The sequence below is a fragment of the Oryctolagus cuniculus genome, chromosome 12, assembly GCF_051225735.1.
Source record: "Oryctolagus cuniculus isolate XC-2025 breed Fujian yellow rabbit chromosome 12, ASM5122573v1, whole genome shotgun sequence".
NCBI lineage: Eukaryota > Metazoa > Chordata > Mammalia > Lagomorpha > Leporidae > Oryctolagus > Oryctolagus cuniculus.
Genome location: NC_142878.1, coordinates 105,721,202 through 105,745,292, shown reverse-complemented (window position 1 = coordinate 105,745,292; position 24,091 = coordinate 105,721,202). Strand labels below are relative to the sequence as shown.

Genomic DNA, 24,091 nt, shown 5'->3' with positions numbered 1-24,091 from the left:
GCCCAGGGGCGGGGCGCGTGTGCAGACAGCTGTGCCGAGGTCGGTGAGCCAGGAGAGCACCTGCTGCACTGTCAGGGAGGCCCAGGGAAGCAGAGGGCCCTGCCTGTCCGGAAGTCCTGGTTCTCACCCAGCTGCTTGGTTCGCGGCTCCTTGGCTGCTGGCTCCATGCTGTAGAGCTGGCTGCACTCCTTGGCTTGTGGCTGCCTCGCTCAGTCCTGCTGTCCTGGTCAGTCGCCCTCTCCTCTTTAGCACACGCCCTCCCTCCCCTGCATAGGATGCTGGGGTTAGATTTGGGGCCCCCTGTGATAACCCCACGGGACCCTCATCTCAGGATCCCTAACTTGGTTGCCCCTGCAGAGTCCCTGTTGCCTTACATGGTCACAGGGGCAGCGAGGTGGACGTGAGCACCCTGGGCAGGGTGAGCCAGCCTAGCCCCGAGGCCCCTCCCCCCCTTCCTCAGTCCACCCCGCCTGCCTCCTTGGCAGCTGCCCCCCCCACAGTGTCCTGGGTGGGCACCCCGGGGACAGGCACAGCTGTCTGCTGAGTGTCCCCTCCTCCCCCACTTCAGGGACACGCTCAGGGCTCTAGTTCCTCTGTAGGACCCAGGAGCAGCCCCCGTCCCTGCCTTCCTAGAAGTGCAAATTCTTCAAAAGGAACCTTCCAGAAGTAGCTGTTGAGACTGAGGCCGCCTCCTAAGGACTACGCCCTGAAGTGCATGTGCGTGTGTGTGTGTGTGTGTGCGTGTGTGGTATGCAGAAGGGGCCATGCGTGCGTTGTCTCCATGCACAGCTGTCGCGGTGACTCAGAGCGCCACTTACTCCTCCCCCACGCTATCTCCCGTCTGGAGGCCGCCTTGCGCCAGGCTGTGCTCTCCCTGCCGTGCCCCTGTGAGCTGGGGCTTTGTGTGGTCACTTCCTGGGATGTCCTCTTAGCTTAGCTCCTGAGCGCGCAGCTGTGGACAGCTGCTTGTTTCTACTCTGTCATCTCCAACAGCATCGCCCCGATGTTCGTACGTGTATCTCAGGGTCCTTCAGAGACGTATACCAGGGAGCACGTGCCAGATCACCGCTGTAGGGAAGGCTGTTGCCATCAGCGGGACCTCTCCCCCTAGGTTTCCCTGGAAGGGGCTTGTAGTGTGGAGGGAGGAGTTAATTGGAGCCCCCGGGGGCGTGGCCTTGTCCCCTCCTGCCCACAGCATGCTGAAGCTGCAAGCCTCTGCGTCCCTGGTGTTGTCCCCGGCTGTGCAAGGCGTTCCTGGGGAAACCTGATGGGACATTTTCCAACCGCCTTTTAAGTTCTAAGTGATCATCAGGATTCAAAGGGATGTTGAATTAACTATTGCTGTTTTAGTTGGATGCTCTTTTTTTAAGATTTATTTTATTTATTTGAAAGAGTTACAGAGAGAGGTAGAGCCAGAAAGAGAGAGGTCTTTCATCTGCTGGTTCACTCCCCAAGTGGCCACAATGGCCAGAGCTGAGCTGATCCAAAGCCAGGAGCCAGGAGCTTCTTCTAGGTCTCCCACGCAGGTACAGGGGCCCAAGGACCTGGGCCGTCTTTTACTGCTTCCCCAGGCCATAGCAGAGAGCTGGATGGGAAGTGGAGCAGCCGGGACTCGAACTGGCGCCCATGTGGATGCCCCAGTTGGATGTTCTAAACTGCAGAACTCCAAAGTGCGTGAGCTTGGAAGGAGAGGTCTCCTTCATGACAGGACTGATGGTGATGCCGTGTTTTCTTTCTTTTTTTATTTTAAAATGCGATTTTTTTTAAGATTTATTTATTTATTTGAAAGTCAAAGTTACACAAAGATAGAAGGAAAGGCAGGGGGGGTTCTCCATCCGCTGGTCCACTCCCCAATTGGCCACAAAGTCTGGAGCTATGCTGATCCGAAGCCAGGAGCTTCCTCCAGGTCTTCCCATGTGGGTGCAGGGGCCCAAGGACTTGGGCCATCGTCCACTGCTTTCCCAGGCCATAGCAGAGAGCTGGATAGGAAGTGGAGCAGCCGGGACTCGAACTGGCGCCCACATGGGATGCCGGCACTGCAGGCGGTGGCTTTACCCACTACACCACAGCGCCGGCCCCAGATGCATGTTTTCTAAGTGCGGCCTGAAGACCACAGCCGTCAAGGTGTGTTGGTGGCCTGGCCGTGCCTGACCTTCGCTTTCTGAGCAGAGCGGCTGACTGCCCTGCGTGTGCTGCCTGCGAGAACCCACGAGGCCCTGGGAGGTGGTCAGATGAGAGCAGGTGCTGGCGGAGAACAGCCGTGACAGCGGCCACAGGAAGCCCCCGCAACCAGGGAGAGCCCTGCAGCCCCATGCCCAGCTGCTCAGGCCTCTGCCACCGGCGCCTTGGGGACGAGCGGGTCTGAGGAGCTGCCCTGTGATGACCCCTCATTGCTCAATCCCAGGAGTTGGTGACCACACTTGAGCTGGCTCGGGCATTGACCTTAGCCAGTCCCACCATGGCTGCCCGTCAGCTGCGGGTGAACGCATCGCCCTTTGCAAGTGGGCCTGGTGGCAGGCTGGAAACTGGAACCCGGGGCGGGGCGCTGGGTGGAAGCCCCGTGGAAGTTCAGAGTCTGAGAAGCTGCTGTCCTTCTCCCCAGGCCTGGCGGTGGGGGTGGGGGCTTCCCTGCGTCCACCCTCTAGGGCCCAGGACAGGAGCAAGGTTTGAGGGTGAGGGCAAACGGCCAGGAGACTGCCCGTGCAGACTGATGGAGGGGGCGGTGACAGCCCCGTGAGCGAGGGGCTGCGAGACCCTGGCACGGTCAGGGCTGTGGGTAACGAAGCACGGGTGTCCAGACAGTGAGCACAAGTGGATGAGGCGGGTGTGTGAGTTTTCTCTTTCTTCCGTGGGCACTGGTCTGAGACAGCCTTCTCCACGGTTCAGCGCCTTTTGTAAAATCTTGCTCGTTGCACCGTTGTGGGGCCCCGGCAGGTGCACGGCACAGTGCCAGGCGCTGAGAAAGCTGGGGGATTAGCTGCGCCCGGCAGGCTCTCTGGTTGATTTGCCCACTCCCTCTGGGTCTGAGTAAACAGAGAGGATAGGTCGGCCATCAGGCTCCCCATGACTCGTCCTTCAAGTGGTCAGTTAGCAGGAGCGCGTGTGCTTCTGTCTCATGATAGAGGAGGGCGTGGGATGTGTGGTTCCTCTGCATTCTCCTAATTCTTAAAGCACTTTAATGAGAAAGGCAAGAAGTCAGGCTTTTGTAGGATCACCTCGAGAGACGCCGTTTAGGTGAGAGTGTGTGCTGTGTGGTTCAGACTAGAGGTGAGCCGGCTCTCCCCGCCTCAGGAGACAGACGTGGTGCCCGTCCTGCTCTCACCGTCCTGAGTTGTACCCTGCCTGTCAGCTCACAGATTTTAGGGGTGCAGGCCGGTGAGTTGCCACAGTCACAAACACCTCTATAAGCAAGACAAAGAACGTTTCTCTCTCTCTTTTTAAAGATCTGTTTATTTGAAAGGTAGAGTTAGAGAGAGGGAGGGGGAGACAGAGAGTGACCCGCTGGTTCACTCCCCAAACGGTCACAACTGCCAGGGCTGGCTCAAGCTAAAGCCAAGAGACAGGAGCTGCATCATGGACTCCCAAGTGGACGACAGAAACCCAGGCACTTGAGCCCTCATCTGATGTCCCCCAAGTGTACCAGTGAGGAACTGGGTCGAAGCGGAGTAGCTGGGACTTGAACCAGCGCCCTGATGTGTAAGGCAGGGGTCCCAAGTGGCGGCTCACCCCGCGGCACCACAACACCCAGCCCATTGATGATTTAACAGTGTCCTGCTGTACTGCCACCCTTCAGTGTTTTCTTTTATTACTCCATCTTTCAGTAATAGTTATCCCTGTGGTACGGGTAGCTTAGGGATTCCGCAAGGACAAGACTCCTGGTGTTGTAGCAAGCGTTCGGTGCAGAGGGAAGATGCCTCTTGAGGTACCTGCGTGCCGTCTCAGAGGACGTCAGAGGGCCTGGGTTTGAGTCCTGGCCACATTCCTGATCCCATTTTCCCGCTAGTGCATACCCTGTTAGGCAGCAGGTGATGGCTCAAGTTCTTGGGCCCCTGCACCCATGTGGGAGGCCCACATGGAGTTCCTGGCTGCCGGCTTTGGCCTCACCCACCCCAGGCTATTGGCAGGCATTAGGGGAGTGACCCAGCAGATGGGAGATATCCTTGTCTGTGTGTCTCTATGTCTCACTGGCTTTCAAGTAAGATTTTTTTAAAGAATCTTGCTATTTTGTCCACTTGGATATCCCAATTATCTAGTGCAATGTCTGACACTAGTAACTGTTTAATGAATGAATGCATTTTAAGTGCTTTGTAGTGTTTGGATATATGAATCTGCTAAGGCTTACTCATCTGTTCTGTTGCTGGGGGTTTAGGTTGTACTTCTTCATGTCTCCTTGTGCACCTGCATGAGAGTTACTTTTAGGAAGTGCTGGGTCCTGGGGTGGGCACCTGTGGGACCTGGTTGTGTATGGCTGAGTTACTCCCCGTGGTGACAAGAACGATTGATACCCCGCCCCCCTCCTTGCACCCCTTGCTGCAGGTGGGAGTTCCCGTTTCGCCATGTCCTCCCAGCACTTGATGCTATGGGGCCTTTTACACTGCTTTACATGTTTAAATTAACATTTCTTCCCCCCCGATAGGAACTCCTTGCGGCCCGGGAGAGGACACAGTGACAGCCGCAGGACTGTGTTTTATACCAATGAGGAGTGGGAGCTGCTGGACCCGCCCCCCAGAGACCTGGAGGACCCGATGGTGCAGGAGGACAAGAAGAGGCCGGGCCCCGAAGGAAACAAAGGTGTGAGCGAGCGCCGCGGGCGTCTGCGGGTCTCTGCTGCCCCAGCCTGGGGACGGGCAGATACTCCAGTGGGGCACAAAGCCGGGGGCTTGCAAAGGTAACTCTTAGAAGAAGAGGTGGAATACCCAGAAGGCCCGGTGCTCGTTATGGGAATGTTGATTTAAAAAAAAAAAACAACAACTCGGGCTGGCGCCGTGGCTCACTTGGTTAATCCTCCGCCTGCACTGCCGGCATCCATATGGGCACCGGGTACTAGTCCTGGTTGCTCCTCTTCCAGTCCAGCTCCCTGCTGTGGCCCGGGAGTGCAGTGGAGGATGGCCCAGGTGCTTGGGCCCTGCACCGGCATGGGAGACCAGGAGGAAGCACCTGGCTCCTGGCTTCGGATCGGTGCAGCATTGGCTGTAGTGGCCATTTGTGGGGGGTGAACCAACGGAAGGAAGACCTTTCTCTCTGTCTCTCTCTCACTGTCTATAACTCTACCTGTCAAAAAAGAAAACCCTTTATCTGAGTTTGGAATGTGCACAAGAGAGGAGAGCGTGGTATCCCAAGCCCTGGGCTCCCGTGGTCTTGAACCCAAGGCCTCTCTTCCTCCCTCTGTCTGCCCTGTGCTCCCCTCCCTGCCTCCCCCATCAGCTGGGTTATTTTGCACTGAGCCCCAGAGTCCGCCGTCTGCCTTGTCAGTGTTTGGTAGGCGTCTCAGAGACAGTGGCTTGCTTCTGCTACGACCACAGCTCCAGCAGCGACCCCGCGTCTGTTCCGCGTCTGCGCACAGTCGGGTTGCTCCCAGGGGGATGGGGCAGTGGCCTCGCTGTGCTGAGGGTGCCCCTGCTTGGACCCCTGCGGCCCAAACGGCTCTGTCTCTTCCCGTCCCTCACCCTTGCCACCTTTGCTGAAGGGGCCTCGTCGTCATGCGAGGGTTTCCCACATGTGGGTTTCACAGCTGTGTTTTGGGGTTCATTTCCTTCATGCTGCCCGGGCTCAGGGGTCACTTGTGATTTTGGCAAATGTCCCCGTGGGGCTGGAGATGTGCTGAGTACTCGCTCTTGTGACGTTCAGGTTGGGCAGGGTTTAGGGTTGTAAGCTTGATCCATTCATAAAATTCCCCGTCAGCCTCTTGCCTAATGCTTCTAAATTTCATTTAGAAGGGAGAGAGAGAGATCTTCCATTTGGATCACTCCCCAGATGTCTGCAGCAGCCAGGGCTGGGCCAGGACGAAGTCAGGAGCCCGGAACTCCATCCCAGTCTCCCAGGTGGGGGGCAGGGCCCCAAGTACTTGGGCCATCACCTGCTGCCTCCCAGAGTGTGCATTAGCAGGGAGCTGAGTGGGGAGAGGGGTGGAGATTCAGGCCCAGGCCCTCCGATAGGAGATGTGCGGGCGTCCCAGGTAGTGTCCCGCCCGCTGCACCACAACACGGCCCCGTTGCCTGATGCCCTTAACAGCCGTTTCGGGAACTCACTGAAAGAAACGCTGACCCCATGCCCTGGAGAGAGCTTTGCCGCCATTTGCATGGGGAGGGAGCCTTGCTCTGCTCCCCAGGATCGTGGTGTGGGATGTGTGGGCCCATGGGCCACGGCGCACACTGTGGCCACATCCCCCGTGCTTAGCCACCTAACGCCTGGCACGGGGCGCCCGGGAGAGGGGCTCACGTGAACTGGGCGTGCTCCCTGGAGGGGAACAGTGGTGGGCCGCGATTAGGATTTCTGAAAGTGAGCACTGTTGGCTCCGACTTCAGCTGGAGACAGAGAAAGCGAAGGGGCAGACGTGAGCGAGAATGGGAAGGGAGAGTCCATAGAGCTGAGGCTTGCGGGGGGAGAAGCCCAGCACCGGGGACGGTGTGCTCCTGGCAGGGAACGGCTGGTCCCTTTGAGAGGGGGCCGGCCTCAGAGTTGCAGATGGAAACACCTGTGGACTGGAGCCTCTTGGACTCGGTTCCTGGCTCCTGTGACGGCTCCGAGACAGTCAGCTCCAGGCTGTGCTGCCTGTGTCCCTCCCGGAAGTGAACTACCCTGCCTCGTCCTGTTCCCCTTTTAAGCTTTTCTTTCTGCTGTTCCCCTATTTTTATGTAAACTTTTAACTGAAGTGTAACGTAGAGAAAAGTCCCCAAATCAAACACATAATAGCTCAAAGACTTGCTTCAGGGTGAGCGTGCCAGGTCACCAGCGCTGGCTTTGAGAGTGAGGATGGCCCAGTACCAGGAGCCAGCTGGGCCCAGGCCCCCGCAGGCACCGCCCCACCCGGCAGCAACTTAGTTTGTAGCTTAGTTTTGCCTGTTTCCAACTTTATATAAATCAGCCCTGTGCAGGGTGTTCTCCTTTGCGGCTCTTTGTATTTTGAGTATATATTTAAATCTGCCGGCGCCGCAGCTCACTAGGCTAATGCTCTGCCTTGTGGCGCCGGCACACCGCGTTCTAGTCCCGGTCAGGGCGCCGGATTCTGTCCCGGTTGCCCCTCTTCCAGGCCAGCTCTCTGCTGTGGCCCGGGAGTGCAGTGGAGGATGGCCCAGGTGCTTGGGCCCTGCACCCCACGGGAGACCAGGAGAAGCACCGGGCTCCCGGCTTCGGATCAGCGCGGTGCGCCGCCTGCGGCGGCCATTGGAAGGTGAACCAACGGCAAAGGAAGACCTTTCTCTCGTCTCTCTCTCTCACTATCCACTCTGCCTGTCAAAAAAAAAAAAAAAAAATTAAATCCACCTGTACTAAAATTTATTTGAACCCCACAATATTTTTAAATACTCGTTTTTAAGAGAAAAAAATGAGTATTTTAAATCATGCATTGAAATGTTTTTACAATTTTTTTTGACAAGCAGAGTTTTAGATAGAGACAGAGAGAAAGGTCTTCCTTCCCTTGGTTCACCCCCAAAATGGCCGCTTCGGCTGGTGCACTGCACTGATCTGAAGCCAGGAGCCAGGTGCTTCCTCCTGGTCTCCCATGTGGGTGCAGGGCCCAAGCACTTGGGCCATCCTCCACTGCACTCCCGGGCCACAGCAGAGAGCTGGACTGGAAGAGGAGCAACCGGGACAGAACCAGTGCCCCAACCGGGACTAGAACCTGGAGTACTGGCACCGCAGGCAGAGGATTAGCCTAGTGAGCCGCGGTGCCGGCCTGTTTTTACAATTTTTAGAAAACATGTTTTGGTGTATTTTTATAAAGGACAGACTAGCAAAATTAGGAACCAAGAGACCCTTGGTTGTCCATGGTTGTCCTTGGTGAGCGGATGGTGGCCTTCTGAAGAAGGTCCAGCAGGGGCATCCTCTTCGGGTCATCACCTATCAGGGGCGGGATCCTTTGTGCTGCCTAGGGCCACTGGGTGCTATAGCATCACCCATGGCCATACCGAGTCCTGGACTTCAAAAGCAGCCTGCTATAGATTCACTGAGTTTTGAGTCCCACCTGCAGGGCTAGACCACGTGATTTGTGGGCAGGACATTCCTCACCCCTGCTGGACCAAGGGGGGCAGACAGCAGTCCCACCCCCACGTTCTCGGGGAGCACAGTTTGCAGGGTGCTTTGCTCTGTGGCCTGCACGTAACGCCGTCTTGTTTCTGTGTAGGAGTGGCTGGCTCGGGATTCCCCTTTGATTTTGGACGGAACCCCTACAAAGGAAAACGCCCTTTGAAAGACATAATCGGGTCCTACAAGAATCGGCACAGCAGCGGGGACCCTGCCGGCGAGGGCGCGTCAGCGGGTGGCGGCATCGGCAAGCCGGCCCCCGACGTGCAGCTGCAGGTGCAGAGCCAGCAGGAGGAGCTGGAGCGGCTGAGGAAGGACCTGGCCAGTCAGAAGGTAGCCGGTCCCCCCGGCAGCAGGGAGAAGGACCACGGGCCATGGGGGAAGGCCGGGTTTGTGCTGCCCGGGACCTTTGTGGGGCCAGTTTTGTTTCCCCAAGAAGTGCTTGTCTCCCAAGATTTCATGTTGCCATGGCCACCAGCTCAGCCTCCCCGCCCCCTGCCCTGCATTTATAAGGAGGGCGAAGACCCCTCTAAGCGGGTCAGGGGAAGGGGCCGTCTCCTGCCCCCAACACTGAACCCCTCTAAACCCAGCTTCAGCCCAGAGTCGTTGACCAGTCGGTCAGGGAGCTTCCACGTCCCGTTACACAGCGCGGCTGCTTCCTGAGCCGGTCATTCCTGACGGCCGTGACCGCTCAGCAGCCGGGTCGGTCCCAGAGTGCCGACTGCATCCTCGCCCACCGGGAGCTGTTGCCCATCGCAGGGTGCACGTCCGTCCGGCCCGCTTCCCAGTATTGTTCTCTGCTGCAAATGCCGTCTGCCTTTCTGTCTTGATAGCCTTCGAGAGGAAGCTTGGTATTAGAGATTCTGGCAGAGCCTGAGCCTGGCTCGAGTTCTGGCCGCGGTTCCGGCTTCGCTGTCGGTGGTCACCGTGCCCCTCCCCTCCCCCGCAGGAGCTCGTGCGGCTGCTGCAGCAGACGGTGCGCTCCTCGCAGTATGACAGGTACTTCAGCAGCAGCCGGCCCGGGGAGGGCGTCCCCAAGGGCCTGCTGGTGCTCCTGCACCAGAAGGACGACCAGATCCTGGGCCTCACCGGCCAGCTGGAGAGGTGCGGCCTGGAGAGAGAGAGCCTGCAGCAGGAAGTGCGCACACTCAAGGGCAAGGTCGGCGAGCTCAACGAGCAGCTGGGCATGCTGATGGAGACCATCCAGGCCAAGGACGAGGTCATCGTCAAGCTCAGCGAGAGCGAGGGCTGCACGTCTCCTCCCCCGGCGGGGCCTGGCTCCCCCCTGGCTGCCCCCGCCGGCCACGACCAGCTGGAGGTGGACAGGCTGAAGGTGAGAGGGCGAGGAGCGAGGTGTGCACACACACATACACACACACACAGGGTGAGGGCGAGGAGTGAGACACACACACACAGGGTGAGGGCGAGGAACGAGGCGTGCACACACACACACAGGCTGGAGGTGAGAGGGTGAGGAGTGAGACACACACACACAGGGTGAGGGCGAGGAACGAGGCGTGCACACACACACACACACAGGCTGGAGGTGAGAGGGCGAGGAGCGAGGCACACGCACAGGCTGAGGGTGAGAGGGAGAGGAGTGAGACACACACACACACAGGCTGAGGGTGAGAGGGCGAGGAGTGAGACACACACACAGGGTGAGGGTGAGGAGTGAGACACACACACAGGCTGAGGGTGAGAGGGCGAGGAGCGAGACACACACACACACAGGCTGAGGGTGAGAGGGTGAGGAGTGAGACACACACACACACAGGCTGAGGGTGAGAGGGTGAGGAGTGAGACACACACACACACAGGCTGAGGGTGAGAGGGCGAGGAGTGAGACACACACACACAGGGTGAGGGCGAGGAGTGAGACACACACACAGGGTGAGGGTGAGAGGGAGAGGAGTGAGACACACACACACACAGGCTGAGGGTGAGGAGCGAGGCACACACACACACACAGGGTGAGGGCAAGGAGTGAGACACACACACAGGGTGAGGGCGAGGAATGAGACACACACACAGGCTGAGGGTGAGAGGGCGAGGAGCGAGGCATGCACACACACACACAGGGTGAGGGTGAGAGGGAGAGGAGTGAGACACACACACACACAGGCTGAGGGTGAGAGGGCAAGGAGTGAGACACACACACAGGGTGAGGGCGAGGAATGAGACACACACACAGGGTGAGGGTGAGAGGGTGAGGAGTGAGACACACACACACACAGGCTGAGGGTGAGAGGGCGAGGAGTGAGACACACACACACACAGGCTGAGGGTGAGAGGGCGAGGAGTGAGACACACACACACACAGGGTGAGGGTGAGAGGGTGAGGAGTGAGACACACACACACACAGGCTGAGGGTGAGAGGGCGAGGAGTGAGACACACACACAGGGTGAGGGCGAGGAGTGAGACACACACACAGGGTGAGGGTGAGAGGGAGAGGAGTGAGACACACACACACACAGGCTGAGGGTGAGGAGCGAGGCACACACACACACACAGGGTGAGGGCAAGGAGTGAGACACACACACAGGGTGAGGGCGAGGAATGAGACACACACACAGGCTGAGGGTGAGAGGGCGAGGAGCGAGGCGTGCACACACACACACAGGGTGAGGGTGAGAGGGAGAGGAGTGAGACACACACACACACAGGCTGAGGGTGAGAGGGCAAGGAGTGAGACACACACACAGGGTGAGGGCGAGGAATGAGACACACACACAGGCTGAGGGTGAGAGGGCGAGGAGCGAGGCGTGCACACACACACACAGGCTGAGGGTGAGAGGGCGAGGAGTGAGACACACACACACACACAGGCTGAGGGTGAGAGCGAGGAGCAGGACACACACACACACACACAGGCTGCGAGGAACGGGACACACACGCACACACAGGCTGAGGGTGAGAGCGAGGAGCAGGACACACACACAGGCTGCGAGGAACAGGACACACACACGCGCGCAGGCTGAGGGTGAGAGCGAGGAGTGGGGCGCACACACACCCACAGGCTGAGGGTGAGGGCGAGGAGCGGGGCGCACATACACACACACTCACACACTCCCTGAGCAAGCCGTGGCTCTCTGCAGGCCGTGGCCTCTGAGCCAGTGTGGGTGACAGAAGAGCAGCCAGCCCTGTGTGTTTTTGGATTCTTTTGATGAGTAGAGCAAGACCTATAGTGTTCTTTTCTTTTTTTTTAAACAGGACTTCTTTTTTTTTTTTTTAACATTTTATTTATTTATTTGAAAGGCAGAGTTACAGAGAGGCAGAGGCAGAGACAGAGACAGAGGGAGAGAGGTCTTCTATCCACTGGTTCACTCCCCAAATAGCCACAATGGCCAGAGCTAGGCCAATCCGAAGCCAGGAGCCAGGAGCTTCTTCCGGGCCTCCCACATGAGTGCAGGGGCCCAAGGACTTGGGCCATCTTCTGCTGCTTTCCCAGGTCATGGCAGAGAGCTGGATGGGAAGTGGAGCAGCCAGGACTGGAACTGGCACCCATGCGGGATGCTGGCACTGCAGGCGGCAGCTTCCCTGTGCCACAGTGCCGGCCCCTTATTAGTGTCCTGAGAAGCGTCCCTGGAAATGCACCCTTAGTGCCACCGCTTGTGTTGCTTGGCTCATTGTGAAGTCTTGCCCCTCCCCCGCCATCAGGCAGCTGAGGCTTCTCTGTACCCCCAAGGACGTCCTTGTCCCGTGGGACCTGTGGAAGCTGTCTCTCGCCCCTCCTCTCTGCACAGCCTGCCACCTGCTCATGCCCCACACCCACAGCTCAGCTGGGACAGTCTGACACCTCCACAGGAGGACGGTGGTCTCCTCCCAGCGTCCTCTCTGTGCTAGAGCTTGGCGGGGGGGCAGATTCCAGACCAGAGTGACTCTTCACATTGGGCCTGGGGTGCTGACCCGCTGGTGAGGTAGAAGGCAGGGCATTGGGTGCAGAGGCGGGAGCTGGGGGGCCTGGGCCGCTGTCAGAGTCCTCGCTGGGGGCCTGGGGGTCTCAGAGTCCTCGCTGGGGGGCCTCAGAGTCCTCGCTGGGGGGCCTCAGAGTCCTCGCTGGGGGGCCTCAGAGTCCTCACTGGGGGGCCTCAGTCCTCGCTGGGGGGGGGCCTGGGGGGCCTCAGTCCTCGCTGGGGGGCGTCTGGGGGGCCTCAGAGTCCTCACTGGGGAGGGCCTGGGGGGCCTCAGTCCTTGCTGGGGAGGGCCTGGGGGGCCTCAGAGTCCTTGCTGGGGGCCTGGGGGGGCCTCAGAATCCTTGCTGGGGGGCCTGGGGGGCCTCAGAGTCCTCGCTGGGGGGCCTCAGAGTCCTCACTGGGGGGCCTCAGTCCTCACTGGCGGGGGGGTCTGGGGGCCTCAGAGTCCTCACTGCCTCTGGTTTTCGAGGTTCTGTTGGAGAAGCTGTCCTTGGGTGCAGCCATTCACCCCAGACAGGTAGCTACAGATCCTACCTGCCCCAAAATGTTCCTCGCTGGCCACCCACTTCCTGCCATTAATTTGGCTCCTGGGGAGTTTGGCCCCTGGGGTGGAGTTGATCCTGGAAGGGCAAAGGTCGAATGCACGACCCTCACACCTGGCGGCGCCTTCCAGGACGGTCAGTGGAGTGACCTGACAACTGCCAGGCGCGCCCAGGACCTCGCAGCCGGTTCTCAAGTGCAAGTTCAAAAACAAACACTGGTGGGATGTGCACGTGGTCTCCGACACCCACTGGATACGTGAGGCCAGAGCATGCATTAAGGAGAAACCCCAGACAGCAGGCAAAACCCGATCTTAATGCTTGATACTCACACTTCTGTCTACTATAAAATAGTCATTTTTTTAAGCTTTGGTTAGTGTTGCCAGTAGAAGTCTGTTTTATGTGTGTATACAACCTTGAATATGCCTGACCTTTAGTATATGTGGGTGCTTCAAAAAGTACTTGGAAAATGTAATTATAAAAGGTAGGTTTAGGGGCCGGCGCTGTGGTGCAGCGGTTAAGCCACGGCCTGCGGTGCCGGCCTCCCACGTGGGTCACTGTAGATGCGTGTGGTCTTTCCCACATAAGGAGAATAAGTAAAAATGAGAACTGACGGAAACTGTCGTCTCTCTAGTCAAAAAAACAAAAATTAAGGTGTTGCCTTTATTTTGATACTCTTACAATGAATAAAATCTGTGCAAAAATTCAGGAAATAAGACCTATTTATTTAGTTATTCCTGTTATCAGTTGAATTGCCACCCTTGAGTAATTATCGCCCCCATCTCCTCCAGCATCCGTGCCTGCCTCCTGCTGCGTGCGCAGCCTGTAAGAAAGTGGCCGTAGCTCCCAGGTCCTCAGCGTAGCCGGGCTGTTTGGGGGCGGGGCAGCGAGATGCCAGTTACATAAGGAGTCAGTGTTCAGACAGTGGGAACTGATGTGTTGTTGTTGTTGGCAACAGGATAATCTACAAGGATACAAAACCCAGAATAAGTTTCTCAATAAGGAGATTTTGGAACTCTCAGCTCTACGAAGAAACGCAGAAAGGAGGGAGCGGGATCTGATGGCCAAGGTGGGTCGCCTGGACAGAGGGAGGGGTGGGACAATGGGATAGGTGTGCCTCTTGTTTTTTTTTTTTTTTCCAATTTATTCGAAAGGCAGAGTTACAGAGAGAGGGAGAGACAGAGAAGGAGAGAGATCTTCCATCCTCTGGCCCACTCCCCAGATGGCCGCTACAGCCAAGGCCAGGGCTGGGCCAAGCCAGAGCCAGGAGCCTCCTCTAGGTTTCCCATGTGGGTGCGGAGCCCAAGCTGGACTGGAAGTGGAGCAGCCAGGACCTACAGCTGCACCCACATGGGGTGCTAGCGTTGCAGGTGGCGGCTTAATCTGTTTAGGCACAGCCCTGGCCCTAAAATGAGCATGGTTTAAAACCAGTTCAGGGGGCTGGCACTGTGTTGTTGTAGGCTAAGCCTTCACCTGCAATGCCGACCTCTCTTATGGGTTCCGGTTTATGTCCTGGCTGCCCACTTCTGATCCAGCTCCCTGCTGTGGCCTGGGAAAGCAGTAGAAGATGGCCTGGGTCTTTGGTCACCTGCACCTGTGTGGGAGACCTGGAAGAAGCTCCTGGCTCCTGGCTTTGGATCAGCCCAGCTCTGGCCTCTCTGGCCATTTCAGGAGTGAACCAGGGAATGGAAGACCTTCCTCTCTGTCTCTTCCTCTCTGTATTTGTAACTCTACCTCTCATATATTTAAACAAAATCTTAAAAAAAAAAAAAAAAGTTCAGCCTGGTGCTTGGAAGGAGATGGCTTCCAGTAGAAAATATATTTAATACGTGTTGCACGTAGAGCTGTGTGCTCCATCTCACCAGCCTATGATGGAAACACAGACGCAGCCTCTGTCTGTACAGATGCATGAATGGAGATCTCGGGAAAGGGAAGTGCAATTGTGAGGTCCCCCAAAGTGAGGTGATCGGGGCTTGGTTTATGCTATGCTGTGGGTCTGGTGTCTGTAGGGGAGGGGCGGGGCCCGGCAGGGCTGTGTGAGAGCAGGTGTGAGATTCTGGCTGGGAGGGGCGGGTCAGCAGTGAGGGCGCCTGGTGCAGCGTGCGCACCCTCTGTAGACTTTGGACAGACAGCGCATCTGTCCACACCTGTTCCTGAGTGCTTTCCAGACTGGATTTGATTGTTTGATCCGTGGCAGATGGGAGCTAGTCCTGGGGCCCAAGTGGGTGTAGCGTGGGGTGGACACTCGTGGCCCATGTTCACGTGGCCCAGCCTGCCCTTGCTGTTGGCACCTGGCCTAACGTCTGCAGCTCACCCCAGCCCTGCCTGGAGGAGGTCACGTGTTGCCATCATCACCCTGCAGCGGCAGACCCCCTAGGAGGAAGAGGGGGCCCGTGGGAGGCCATTTAAACACAACAGACGGCCCGAGACGTCAGTCGACCCCCTTGTCTCTGGCGCTGTCTCCGGCCCACTTCCCAGTGGCCGTGGCCTCCGTGCGCCGATTGCTGGAGGCCCTCGGGAGCCTTTCCCTGCGCCCGCCTGGGCGGAGGCCCTGACCGCCGCTTCTCTCCAGTATTCCAGCCTGGAAGCCAAGCTCTGCCAGGTCGAGAGCAAGTACCTGATACTGCTGCAGGAGATGCAGGCGCCAGTGTGCTCGGAGGAGCAGGGCCCCGCGCGGGAGGTCATCGCGCAGCTGCTGGAGGACGCCCTGCAGGTGGAGAGCCAGGAGCAGCCGGAGCAAGCGGTCCTGAAGCCTCACCTTGTCAGGTACGGGGCTGGCGGTGGCCGGGCTGTCGCGCCCTCCTGACCTCACCTTGTCAGGTACAGGGCTGGCGGTGGCCGGGCTGTCGCGCCCTCCTCCTGACCTCACCTTGTCAGTTACGGGGCTGGCGGTGGCCGGGCTGTCGCGCCCTCCTCCTGAAGCTGCAGTAGCCGTCTGCAGAGAACCGCACGTCACACTGGGTGTCTCTGGGTGTTGCTCTCTGCAGCAGCCAGTGGTAGTACAGGGCCTCGGCCTGGGTCTGGGGGCTCCGGACTTTGCCCTGCGTGCCACGTCAGGGCAGCTGTGCTTCCAGCCCCTGCTTTCTCCTGGGGGGGCCGTCTTCCCAGGGGTGGGGAGCATGTCTCCTGACCTGAGGCATAGCTGCACCCCTGGTGGGTTGGGAGCCCAGGGGTTCCGCTAAAACCAAGGAAGCTGCCTGGTTGCCGGATGCCTGGCTCAGAACCCACGGGGCATCTGGTGGGAGCAGGGACACCCTCGCCCCTAGCACACTTGGACACACAGCACCATGCAGGGTTTCTCTTTTGGAAATCACGGACTCTGGACGCCCAGAGTGGGTCCTGCACTAGGAACCCTCCTGACTTGGCTTCTGAAAACAAGACTCGTGAAGCATCAGTGCACGCAGAAATCCGAATTCCCTGAGCGCATCCCGCCCTCTGGCTCCTCCCCTCTGCCCCTCCCCGGGGTACCCCGTGTCTGGCTCTCGCTGCCTGCAGCCTCCCAGCTTCTCCCCGCACTCCAGGCCCGGGGAAGCCTTGCTTCAGCTTGACGCAGTCCTCCCTCTGAGCGTCCAGCGTGTGGCCCCCAGGTGGCACTGAGAGATGTGCTGCCGGCCCGTGCGCAGCTCCCGCACCCAGAGCTCCCAGGTGCCGGGTGTGGATCCGCAGCGGGTGTGGACAGGTGTGGAGCCCAGGGCCGCGCAGCTCGGGGCTGGCTGGACAGTCACGGGTTACAGGGGCCGGGGTAAGGACGTCCCTGGGGACGTTGTTCTGCCCACTGGCGCCCTCATTCCTCTCGTCCCTAATGTCTCATCAACACCTTCCTCATCTCTTCACCTCTTACGGTGATGCCCCGAGACATAAAGTGCGTGTACGTCTGCGTGTGATCGATAAACACAGCCTTGCTTTGCGGTACGGCTTGCATTCCTGTGTTTTTCACGTGCGGGGTTTTTAGCCATCTGGAACCCTGTCAAGAAGAGGTCGCCTTTAGTTCTTTCCATGCAGGTAGCAGGTTGTCCTAGCCCTGTCGAGTGAGAGGGAGGTGGCTTTGATTTTGCAGCGCGCACGCTGGAGTGCGCGTGCTGGCTTCCAGTCCTCTGCCCTGCTTTGTTGGCCGTTTGCCAAGCCCCCAGCACTTTGATTTGTCTGCTTTTGCCCCCAGCGAATACGACATCTACGGGTTCAGGACCGTGCCCGAGGACGGCGAGGAGGAGAGGCTGGTGGCCAGGGTCCGCGCGCTCGACCTGAAGACGCTGCACCTCGCGGAGCACCAGGACGTCTCCACCGGCGTCAAGTGGGAGAACTATTTTGCGAGCACAGTGAACAGGGAGATGGTGCGCTCCCCGGAGCTGAAGAACCTGATCCGGGCCGGCATCCCCCACGAGCACCGCTCCAAGGTGTGGAAGTGGTGCGTGGACCTGCACAGGAGGAAGTTCAAGGACGGCGCCGAGCCCGGCTACTTCCAGGCCCTGCTGCAGAAGGCGCTGGAGAAGCAGAACCCGGCCTCCAAGCAGATCGAGCTGGACCTGCTGCGCACACTGCCCAACAACAAGCACTACTCGAGCCCCACGTCCGAGGGCGTCCAGAAGCTGCGCAGCGTCCTGCTCGCCTTCTCCTGGCGCAACCCGGACATCGGCTACTGCCAGGGCCTCAACCGGTGGGTGCCGGCCTCCCGCGCTCCGCGGCCCAGGCGGGGGGTGGCTCCCGCACTTCCTGTTTGGCCAAGAAAAGCCAGGGCTCTGCAGCCGGCTTTAGTGTTCCGATGTCCCTGGTTCTGGCCCGATGGAGGGAGACGCGCGTGCTTCCGCGGAGCGGCGAGAACACGAAGTCCAAATCCGGGGAGTCTCTCCTGTCGCTTCCCTGCCCTTGTGGCAGCCGGGTTTTGATCCGAGGTTTGAGTTCGTTACTGTGGAGTGTGTGCAGCGTGGGCTCGCGGTCACGCCCTGTTTGTGCAGGGTCTCTGCGAGTCAGGAGGTCATCCCCGACAGTTCTTCCTCTGATGCGGCTTAGCCCTCGAAGGGCCTAAACTTGTTCCCTGTGGACGGGGCCTTCCGTGGCTCTCACACTGGCGGCCTCTCCCCTGCTCCCGGGGCAGGCTCATCCGCTCTCCACGACGCTCCTCCTGCCACCGGGCGCTTCTTACCACGCGTCTGCTGCCCCCACTCTGCTTGACCGTTCGTAACTGTAGTTTCTGCCTTCTGCTGTCCCTGCAGCCGTCCACGTATGTTCCTCTCTGGGTAGTGAACGCAGAAAGCAGGGTTGCAGGCAGTGGAGATGTTGCGAGCCAAGGGTGAGAGCCTGAGCCCCAGGGACCGCCACCTGTGACACGGGCATCCCCTGTGGGCGCCCGTTAGAGTCCCAGCTGCGCCACTTCTGGTCCAGCTCCGCGCTGAAGCTCCTGGGAAGGCAGTGCAGGATGGCTCAGTGCCGGGGCCCCTGCAGCCCTGAGTGCTGGCCCCACTGCTGCGTGCCGCCCTGCAGACGGGGGCCGTGTGCAGCAGGACGCATTGTCCTGAAACGCCGCGGTCCCCGGGGAGCGCCTGCGTGTGCCCAGGAAAGGCAGGAAGGGGCTCCCGCTGCTCCCGACAGTCCGCGTTCACAGAGGAGCCTGCAGACGGACCCGCCTGGTACAGCCGCGTGCGTCACCTAAACCCACACTTCCCCTGGTCCCTGCTCACTGGGCGGATTCCTGGAGACGGGATCCTCCGAGGGATCCGGGCGGACGTGAGCGTGCCTGTGTGGGCAGCAGGGTGCCGGTGCCCTGGCGTGCCGCAGTCAGTCCCTCGGACAACCGAGGCTTTCCCTCTGCACCGCCCGCCAGCCGCAGTGCCAGTGGAAGCCTCCCAGCTGCCGCTCTCTGTTGGGGTTTTGCCTTCGGGGTCCTCAGTGCCTGGCCGTGACCCTGAGCGTCCAAGTCTCCGTAGACGCATGGTGGCTTTCTCTCGCGTGGTGGCTTCCACTAGGTGACTCGGGCCCCTCCTCCCAGAGGCCCCCCGAGCTGGGGCTCTGCCGAGCCCTGGCGTCCCCGGCTGCTGTGGGCCTGGCGTCTGCACCTGTGCCTCCTGGATCTCTCTCCTCCACTGCTGGCCAGCTGTCACCCCTGCTGTCCCATCCTGTCCAACCTGAGGCGTCCCTGGTCCTGGTCCCCTTCTCCCCTTTTCATTTGAGATGAGTTCGGTATAATTTAAGGGGGAAAACCACAACAGCTAGCAGCCTCTGAGCAGGGGCCCGGGGTCGCTGTGACCGATGCTCCTGGCTTGGTGCCGCGGGCCGAGGCCCCAGGGTTTTGGCCTCTTTCTCTCGATGCCGCCATGCTCGTCGTCCGGTCTCCGTTGCCTGTGAGAGAGACGGCTTCAGCGGGCCTCTCAGTGGCGTCCGGGGGCCAGGGGCCAGCGCTCACCTCGTCTGTCCCTCTGCTTGCAGGCTCGCGGCAGTGGCCCTCCTGTACCTGGAGCAGGAGGACGCCTTCTGGTGTCTGGTGGCCATCGTGGAGGTTTTCATGCCGCGAGACTATTACACGAAGACCCTGTTGGGATCCCAGGTACGTCCCAGCCGCCCGGTGGCGTGGAAGGGGGACCCTGCGCAACCTTTGCAGGGCAGGCTTGGAGTCCATGGCATCAGCGGCTGTCCCTCAGGGACCGAGTGGTGGCCATGCACAAGGCCCTGTCGCTGTCCTTGAGCTAGCTGGAAACAGAGGGGGAAGGGCCGGGTCCTGCAGACCTGACGCTGCCTTCGCGGCCCGGCACCCCCTCCCCAGCAGGCGCGTCACAGCCCGGGGCACTCGGCACCTCCAGGACGTGGCTGCCGGGCGGGATCAGCTGTGCCAGGAGCTTCTGCTGGGCGCGGGTGGGAGCTGAGAACGGCAGAGGAGCCCAGCCCGGGAGGGAGCAGTGGGGAGGAAGTCAGATACCTGAGGTCCAGTGCAGTCCTGCAGCCGAGGTCGGCCTCCCCCAGGGACAGGCCCCTCACTGCCTCCTGGGGAGGAGTGCGGTGACTGGGACCAGCAGTCACCTCCTGCACTGCAGTCTGAGGCCAGGGGCTGGGAGGAAGGTGTGGCCACAAGAGCACAGGGTCTCTGTCCCGTCTGCCACAGTCCCGGCTCACAACCAGAGCCGTGGCCCCTGCAGCCCAGGGCGCCTCTTCCCCAGGCTGCCCAGGGCCACCACTGACCCCAGCTGCACTCTGATCTTTGCTCTGACTCCCAACCAGCCGGCCCCTCACATGTCCAACCTCCAGGGGCCCCTCTGTCCCCTGACCTGAGCCAAGCCCGTGTGTGCCTGCTCCGCGGTGCTCGTCCTGCTGGGGTTCACACCCGAGCCTGGCCCCAGAGCCATCCTCACTGTGCCGTGCCGTGCCCGGTGCTCAGGGATGGACTGCAGCCCAGCAGGACACACCAACAGGGGACAGGAGGGTGGCAGGAGGGGTTGAAGGGTTCCTCCCCTCCCCCCGTCGTGGTGCTGCCCCTGGGGGCGGCTTGGTCTCCATGGGACCTCCACCTGCTCCCCTCCCTGCCCCAGCCCAGGGCTGGCGTCCGGCCGTGGCCCTCCCTGGGCTGCCTCACGGCAGCTGTGGGCTTCTCAGCGCTTCTGTCACAAGAACAGCTGGCCCCTGGCTAAAACCTCACAAATATTTAGACTGCTCCCCACTTCCTGGTTAGACTGAGTCTTACTTCATACATGGGACTGCAGAGAGCTTGTGGGAAGTGGAATTAAAGGTGAGTTTATTTTGGTGCAGAGGCTTTAGAAACCCATGTGTGGGGGTGTCTCCTGCCTTTGGAGGGGCCACACCCCGCCTCCTGTCCCCCCCGCCCCCAGTAAGTCTGAATCCTGTAGGACATCGGGTGCACTGCCCTGAGGATGGGGGTAGCGGTGTGTGTGCTGTCGGCCCCAGAGCTGTGCTTTGCAGACCCCTGCCCAGCTGCCCCCCGCCGGAGCCCAGCGCCAGGCCCCTTGCCCGCAGCCGCTGCAGCCCAGCCGCTGGCTCTCAGCTGTGCCGTGCTTCGAGTGCACGCTGTGTGCCAGGACCTCACCAGGCACGGGCACGGAGCTGAATGACACAGTCATCCCACGTCCGCCACGCTCCGAGGGGAGGGGCCGGAGCAGAGGCCGGGGCCAGCGTTCCCTGGCAGGCTGCTCCTCGCCAGCCTTCTGCCAAGGCCCCACAGCCTCCAGACCCAGGCCGTCTGCCACCGGGTGGGGGAGGGCTGTGTGCCTGGCTCTTGGCCCACCTCAGGGCCAGCGTGGAAGTCCCAGGCTCTGCGCCGTCTCCGGGCCGAGTGGGCTGTGGTGCCATCCCTTGCTCTCGGGGACAGCCATCCTCGCTGCTTGGTAACCACTGGTCCCCATTGCCAGGGCTGTGAAGTGGGGACAAGGGGCCGTGGCGGTCTGAGCGTGAGAGCACCGTGTGCGGGAGGGGTGCGGGGGGGGGGACTGAAGAGGCCGTCGGGTGTGGCTTGACTCGGACCTGTGCCCTGTTACATGTGGCAGCTTCACCCGCTGTGCCGTGGCGCTTGCTCCTGAATTGGTAACTGCAGAATCATTATGGTGGCCCCCGTGACCGGCACCTGCCAGGCTGCTCCGCCTCCACCTGCCTTTTGCCCCCTCTGCGGAGGCCTGGGCTCCAGGTGTCGGTGCTGTTTCTCCTCCAGGCTCGGCCCTGCGATGCTCGGGGCCTCCAGTTGCTGTCACGGTCCCTCCTTTTAACTCCTGAGGTCATGGTTGAAACTCATCCAGCCGTCGCCGTGCCTGGCCTGACACAGAGCAGCAGTGTCCACCCTGGCTCAGGCAGTTTAACCTTCACACTGGCCTGGACAAGACTCAGAACTGGGCTTGGTTTTAAGATTGATTTATTTATTTTTAAATATTTATTTACCTGGAAGGCAGAGTTGCAAAGAGAGGAGGGAGGGAGAGACACCGAGAGGTCTTCCATCTGCTGGTTCACTCCCCAGAGAACCACATGGCCAGAGCTGCACTGATCCGAAGTCAGGAGCCAGGAGCTTCTTGCGGGTCTCCCATGCGAGTGCAGGGGCCCGAGCACTTGGGCCATCTTCTGCTGCTTTCCCAGGCACATTGGCAGGGAGCTGGGTGGGAGTGGAGCAGCCGGGACACGGCCCAGTCCCCACGTGGGATGCCGGCATCACAGGTGGCAGCTTTACCTGCTGCACCACAGCGCTGGCCCCAGGACTTGAGAACTGTTGACAACGTCCCTTGCGCAAAGCTGCCCAGCCAGTGAGTGTGGGAGTAAGACGCAGACTGGTCCTCGCACCCCTGCCCCCGCCACCTGGTGAACACGCATTTGTTGTGCGCTTGGCGTGGAGGTGTCACCCTTCCTCTGAGACATCGTGTCAGCTCTCCTGTGCCTGAGAGAGGTGGAAGGCGGGCTGTCCTGCGGCTCTGCTGCATCCGTTTCCACAGGACGTTGGAGCACAGTAGCTGGTCTCAGGCTGTAGACCCCGCGCGCTGTGGAAAGGGACCCCTGCTGTGCACCTGCTGGGTGTGCGTCCGGAACAGCTGTGCTGGGTGTTCCCACACTCAGCCTCTGCTCCGTTGCCATAGCAAAGCCCACACCTCCCTCTGCTGCCCCCGCAGGTGGACCAGCGGGTGTTCAGAGACCTCATGAGTGAGAAGCTGGCCCGGCTGCACGCCCACTTTGAACAGTACAAAGTCGACTACACCCTCATCACGTTCAACTGGTTCCTGGTGGTGTTTGTGGACAGCGTCGTCAGTGACATCCTCTTTAAGATCTGGGACTCTTTCCTTTACGAGGGACCAAAGGTGGGTCTGCTCGGCTCGGCGCTGGGCCCAGGGCGTGCGCGGGGAGTGGCAGCAGAGGTTCCCACGGTGCCGGGGCCGCGGCAGTGCCGGGTGCAGCTGGCGAAGGGCTGGGGCCTGGGCGACAGCAGCCGTCTGCTCGTTCGCCGCAGCAGCCAGCCCACGCTTTACGGCTTGAGATTCCCCGTCTGTCGAGAGGTGGGGCCTGTTGTGTGGCTGGGGAGACGGAGGCCTGCAGGTCTATGGGGGCGGGCCCGGGCCGCCAGCTGCAGAGCCTGACTGCCCACGAGGCTCCACACTGGTCTCGTAGGTGTTTAAAGGTGAGTTTTCTACTGAGCGTGTGGTTACTGCCTGAGCCCACGCCATGTGGCTCAGTCCCAGGGCGAGGGCCCCTCAGCCTCCTCGGCGGTCTTCGCGGGGGTTTCCCTGCCTGTCTGGTATCCTGGAGACAGTGCCGTGGCAGGGGTGCCAACCTGGCTCTGGGCAGTCTCGCACAGTTGTGCCAGTGATTTGCACAGCAGCCCCCGCGACGGATGCGTAGGATGCACCGGTCTCCAGCTACGCCGCGCCGCGCGTGCCCTCCTGACACGTCTGTCTGGCGTGCAGGCGTGCGTGGGGGGGGGGGGGTCGGTCGTGGAGCAGAGGTGCTGGTTCTGACGGGACGCCCGCTGGCCCTGCAGGGGGGCTTCGTGCTAAGTACCCCGCGTTCTCCGCTATCACCTGGGCTGCCCTCTGAGCAGGGTTGAAGTGTCCGCAGGAGACCACAGCCAGGCGGGCGGGGGAGAGACGGCTCTGAGCCCCGTGGACACTGCTGTCCACGCAGGCCCCCGTGGCCGAGGTGCGGGGAGAGCCGTTCGTGCCGCAGCTGCCTGAAGGGGCCTCCGGCACCATCACCCAGCAGCCAGGCAGTAAAGCGATTCTCTGCCCATTTCCAGCCCCGGCTTCCTTCGTGAGGTGGAAGCCATGGAGTGGAGCTTTCCAGAGTCTGGGAATTGGGCAAACCTGGCCTGCGTTTATTGAAAGGTTATTTCAAGGCAGGCATTGCAGCCCGCAGTTCAGACACCCGTGTCACTGTCGCCGCGCGGGCTCCGTTCCTGGCTCCGGCTCCCAACTCCATCTCCCCGGCAGTGGAGACGCTGGGAGGCAGGGTCTCTGGCTTCCAGCTTCAGCCCAGCCCTGGTTGCTGGTCACGCGGGCCTTCGGGGGCGTGAGCCAGCCGACGGGAGGTGTTTCTCTGCGAGGTCCCCGCTGACGAGCCTGCCTGTCCTCCCGCCAGGTTATTTTCCGCTTCGCCCTGGCGCTTTTTAAGTACAAGGAGGAGGAGATCCTGAAACTGCAGGACTCCATGTCCATCTTCAAGTATCTCCGCTACTTCACCCGCACCATCCTGGACGCCAGGTGAGCCGTGGAGCCTGGCCGCCAGCACGGGCTGGTGAGCCGCCGGGCCGGGCCAGGCCGGGCAGTGGGGTCATACATGAGGGCCCGGCCCTGTCCCCAATGCCCCTGTGGGGAACACGGCCTCTGCTGACCCCGGAAGGCCTGGGAAACGGGGCTGGGTGGGGCGGGGGGCGGGGCAGGCGTGTGAGCAGTTGAGCAGGCTGGTGCCGGCCGAGCGGAGCTGGGCT

The 24,091-nt window shown here is 60.5% G+C and overlaps 1 protein-coding gene across 5 annotated transcripts in view; it reads left to right on the top strand.

Annotated features, from left to right (window-relative positions):
• Positions 1-24,091, top strand: part of TBC1D2B (TBC1 domain family member 2B) — a 62,669-nt gene that overhangs the window by 36,277 nt on the left and 2,301 nt on the right. For all 5 annotated transcript variants that reach the window (XM_051834568.3, XM_089310786.1, XM_051834571.3 and 2 more), the window contains 9 exons: positions 4,637-4,791; positions 8,342-8,574; positions 9,191-9,574; positions 13,658-13,768; positions 15,272-15,465; positions 16,859-17,353; positions 19,120-19,237; positions 22,284-22,469; positions 23,743-23,864. In XM_051834568.3, the coding sequence (XP_051690528.2) occupies positions 4,637-4,791; positions 8,342-8,574; positions 9,191-9,574; positions 13,658-13,768; positions 15,272-15,465; positions 16,859-17,353; positions 19,120-19,237; positions 22,284-22,469; positions 23,743-23,864 (1,998 nt within the window). The remainder of the gene's footprint in view (positions 1-4,636; positions 4,792-8,341; positions 8,575-9,190; positions 9,575-13,657; positions 13,769-15,271; positions 15,466-16,858; positions 17,354-19,119; positions 19,238-22,283; positions 22,470-23,742; positions 23,865-24,091) is intronic.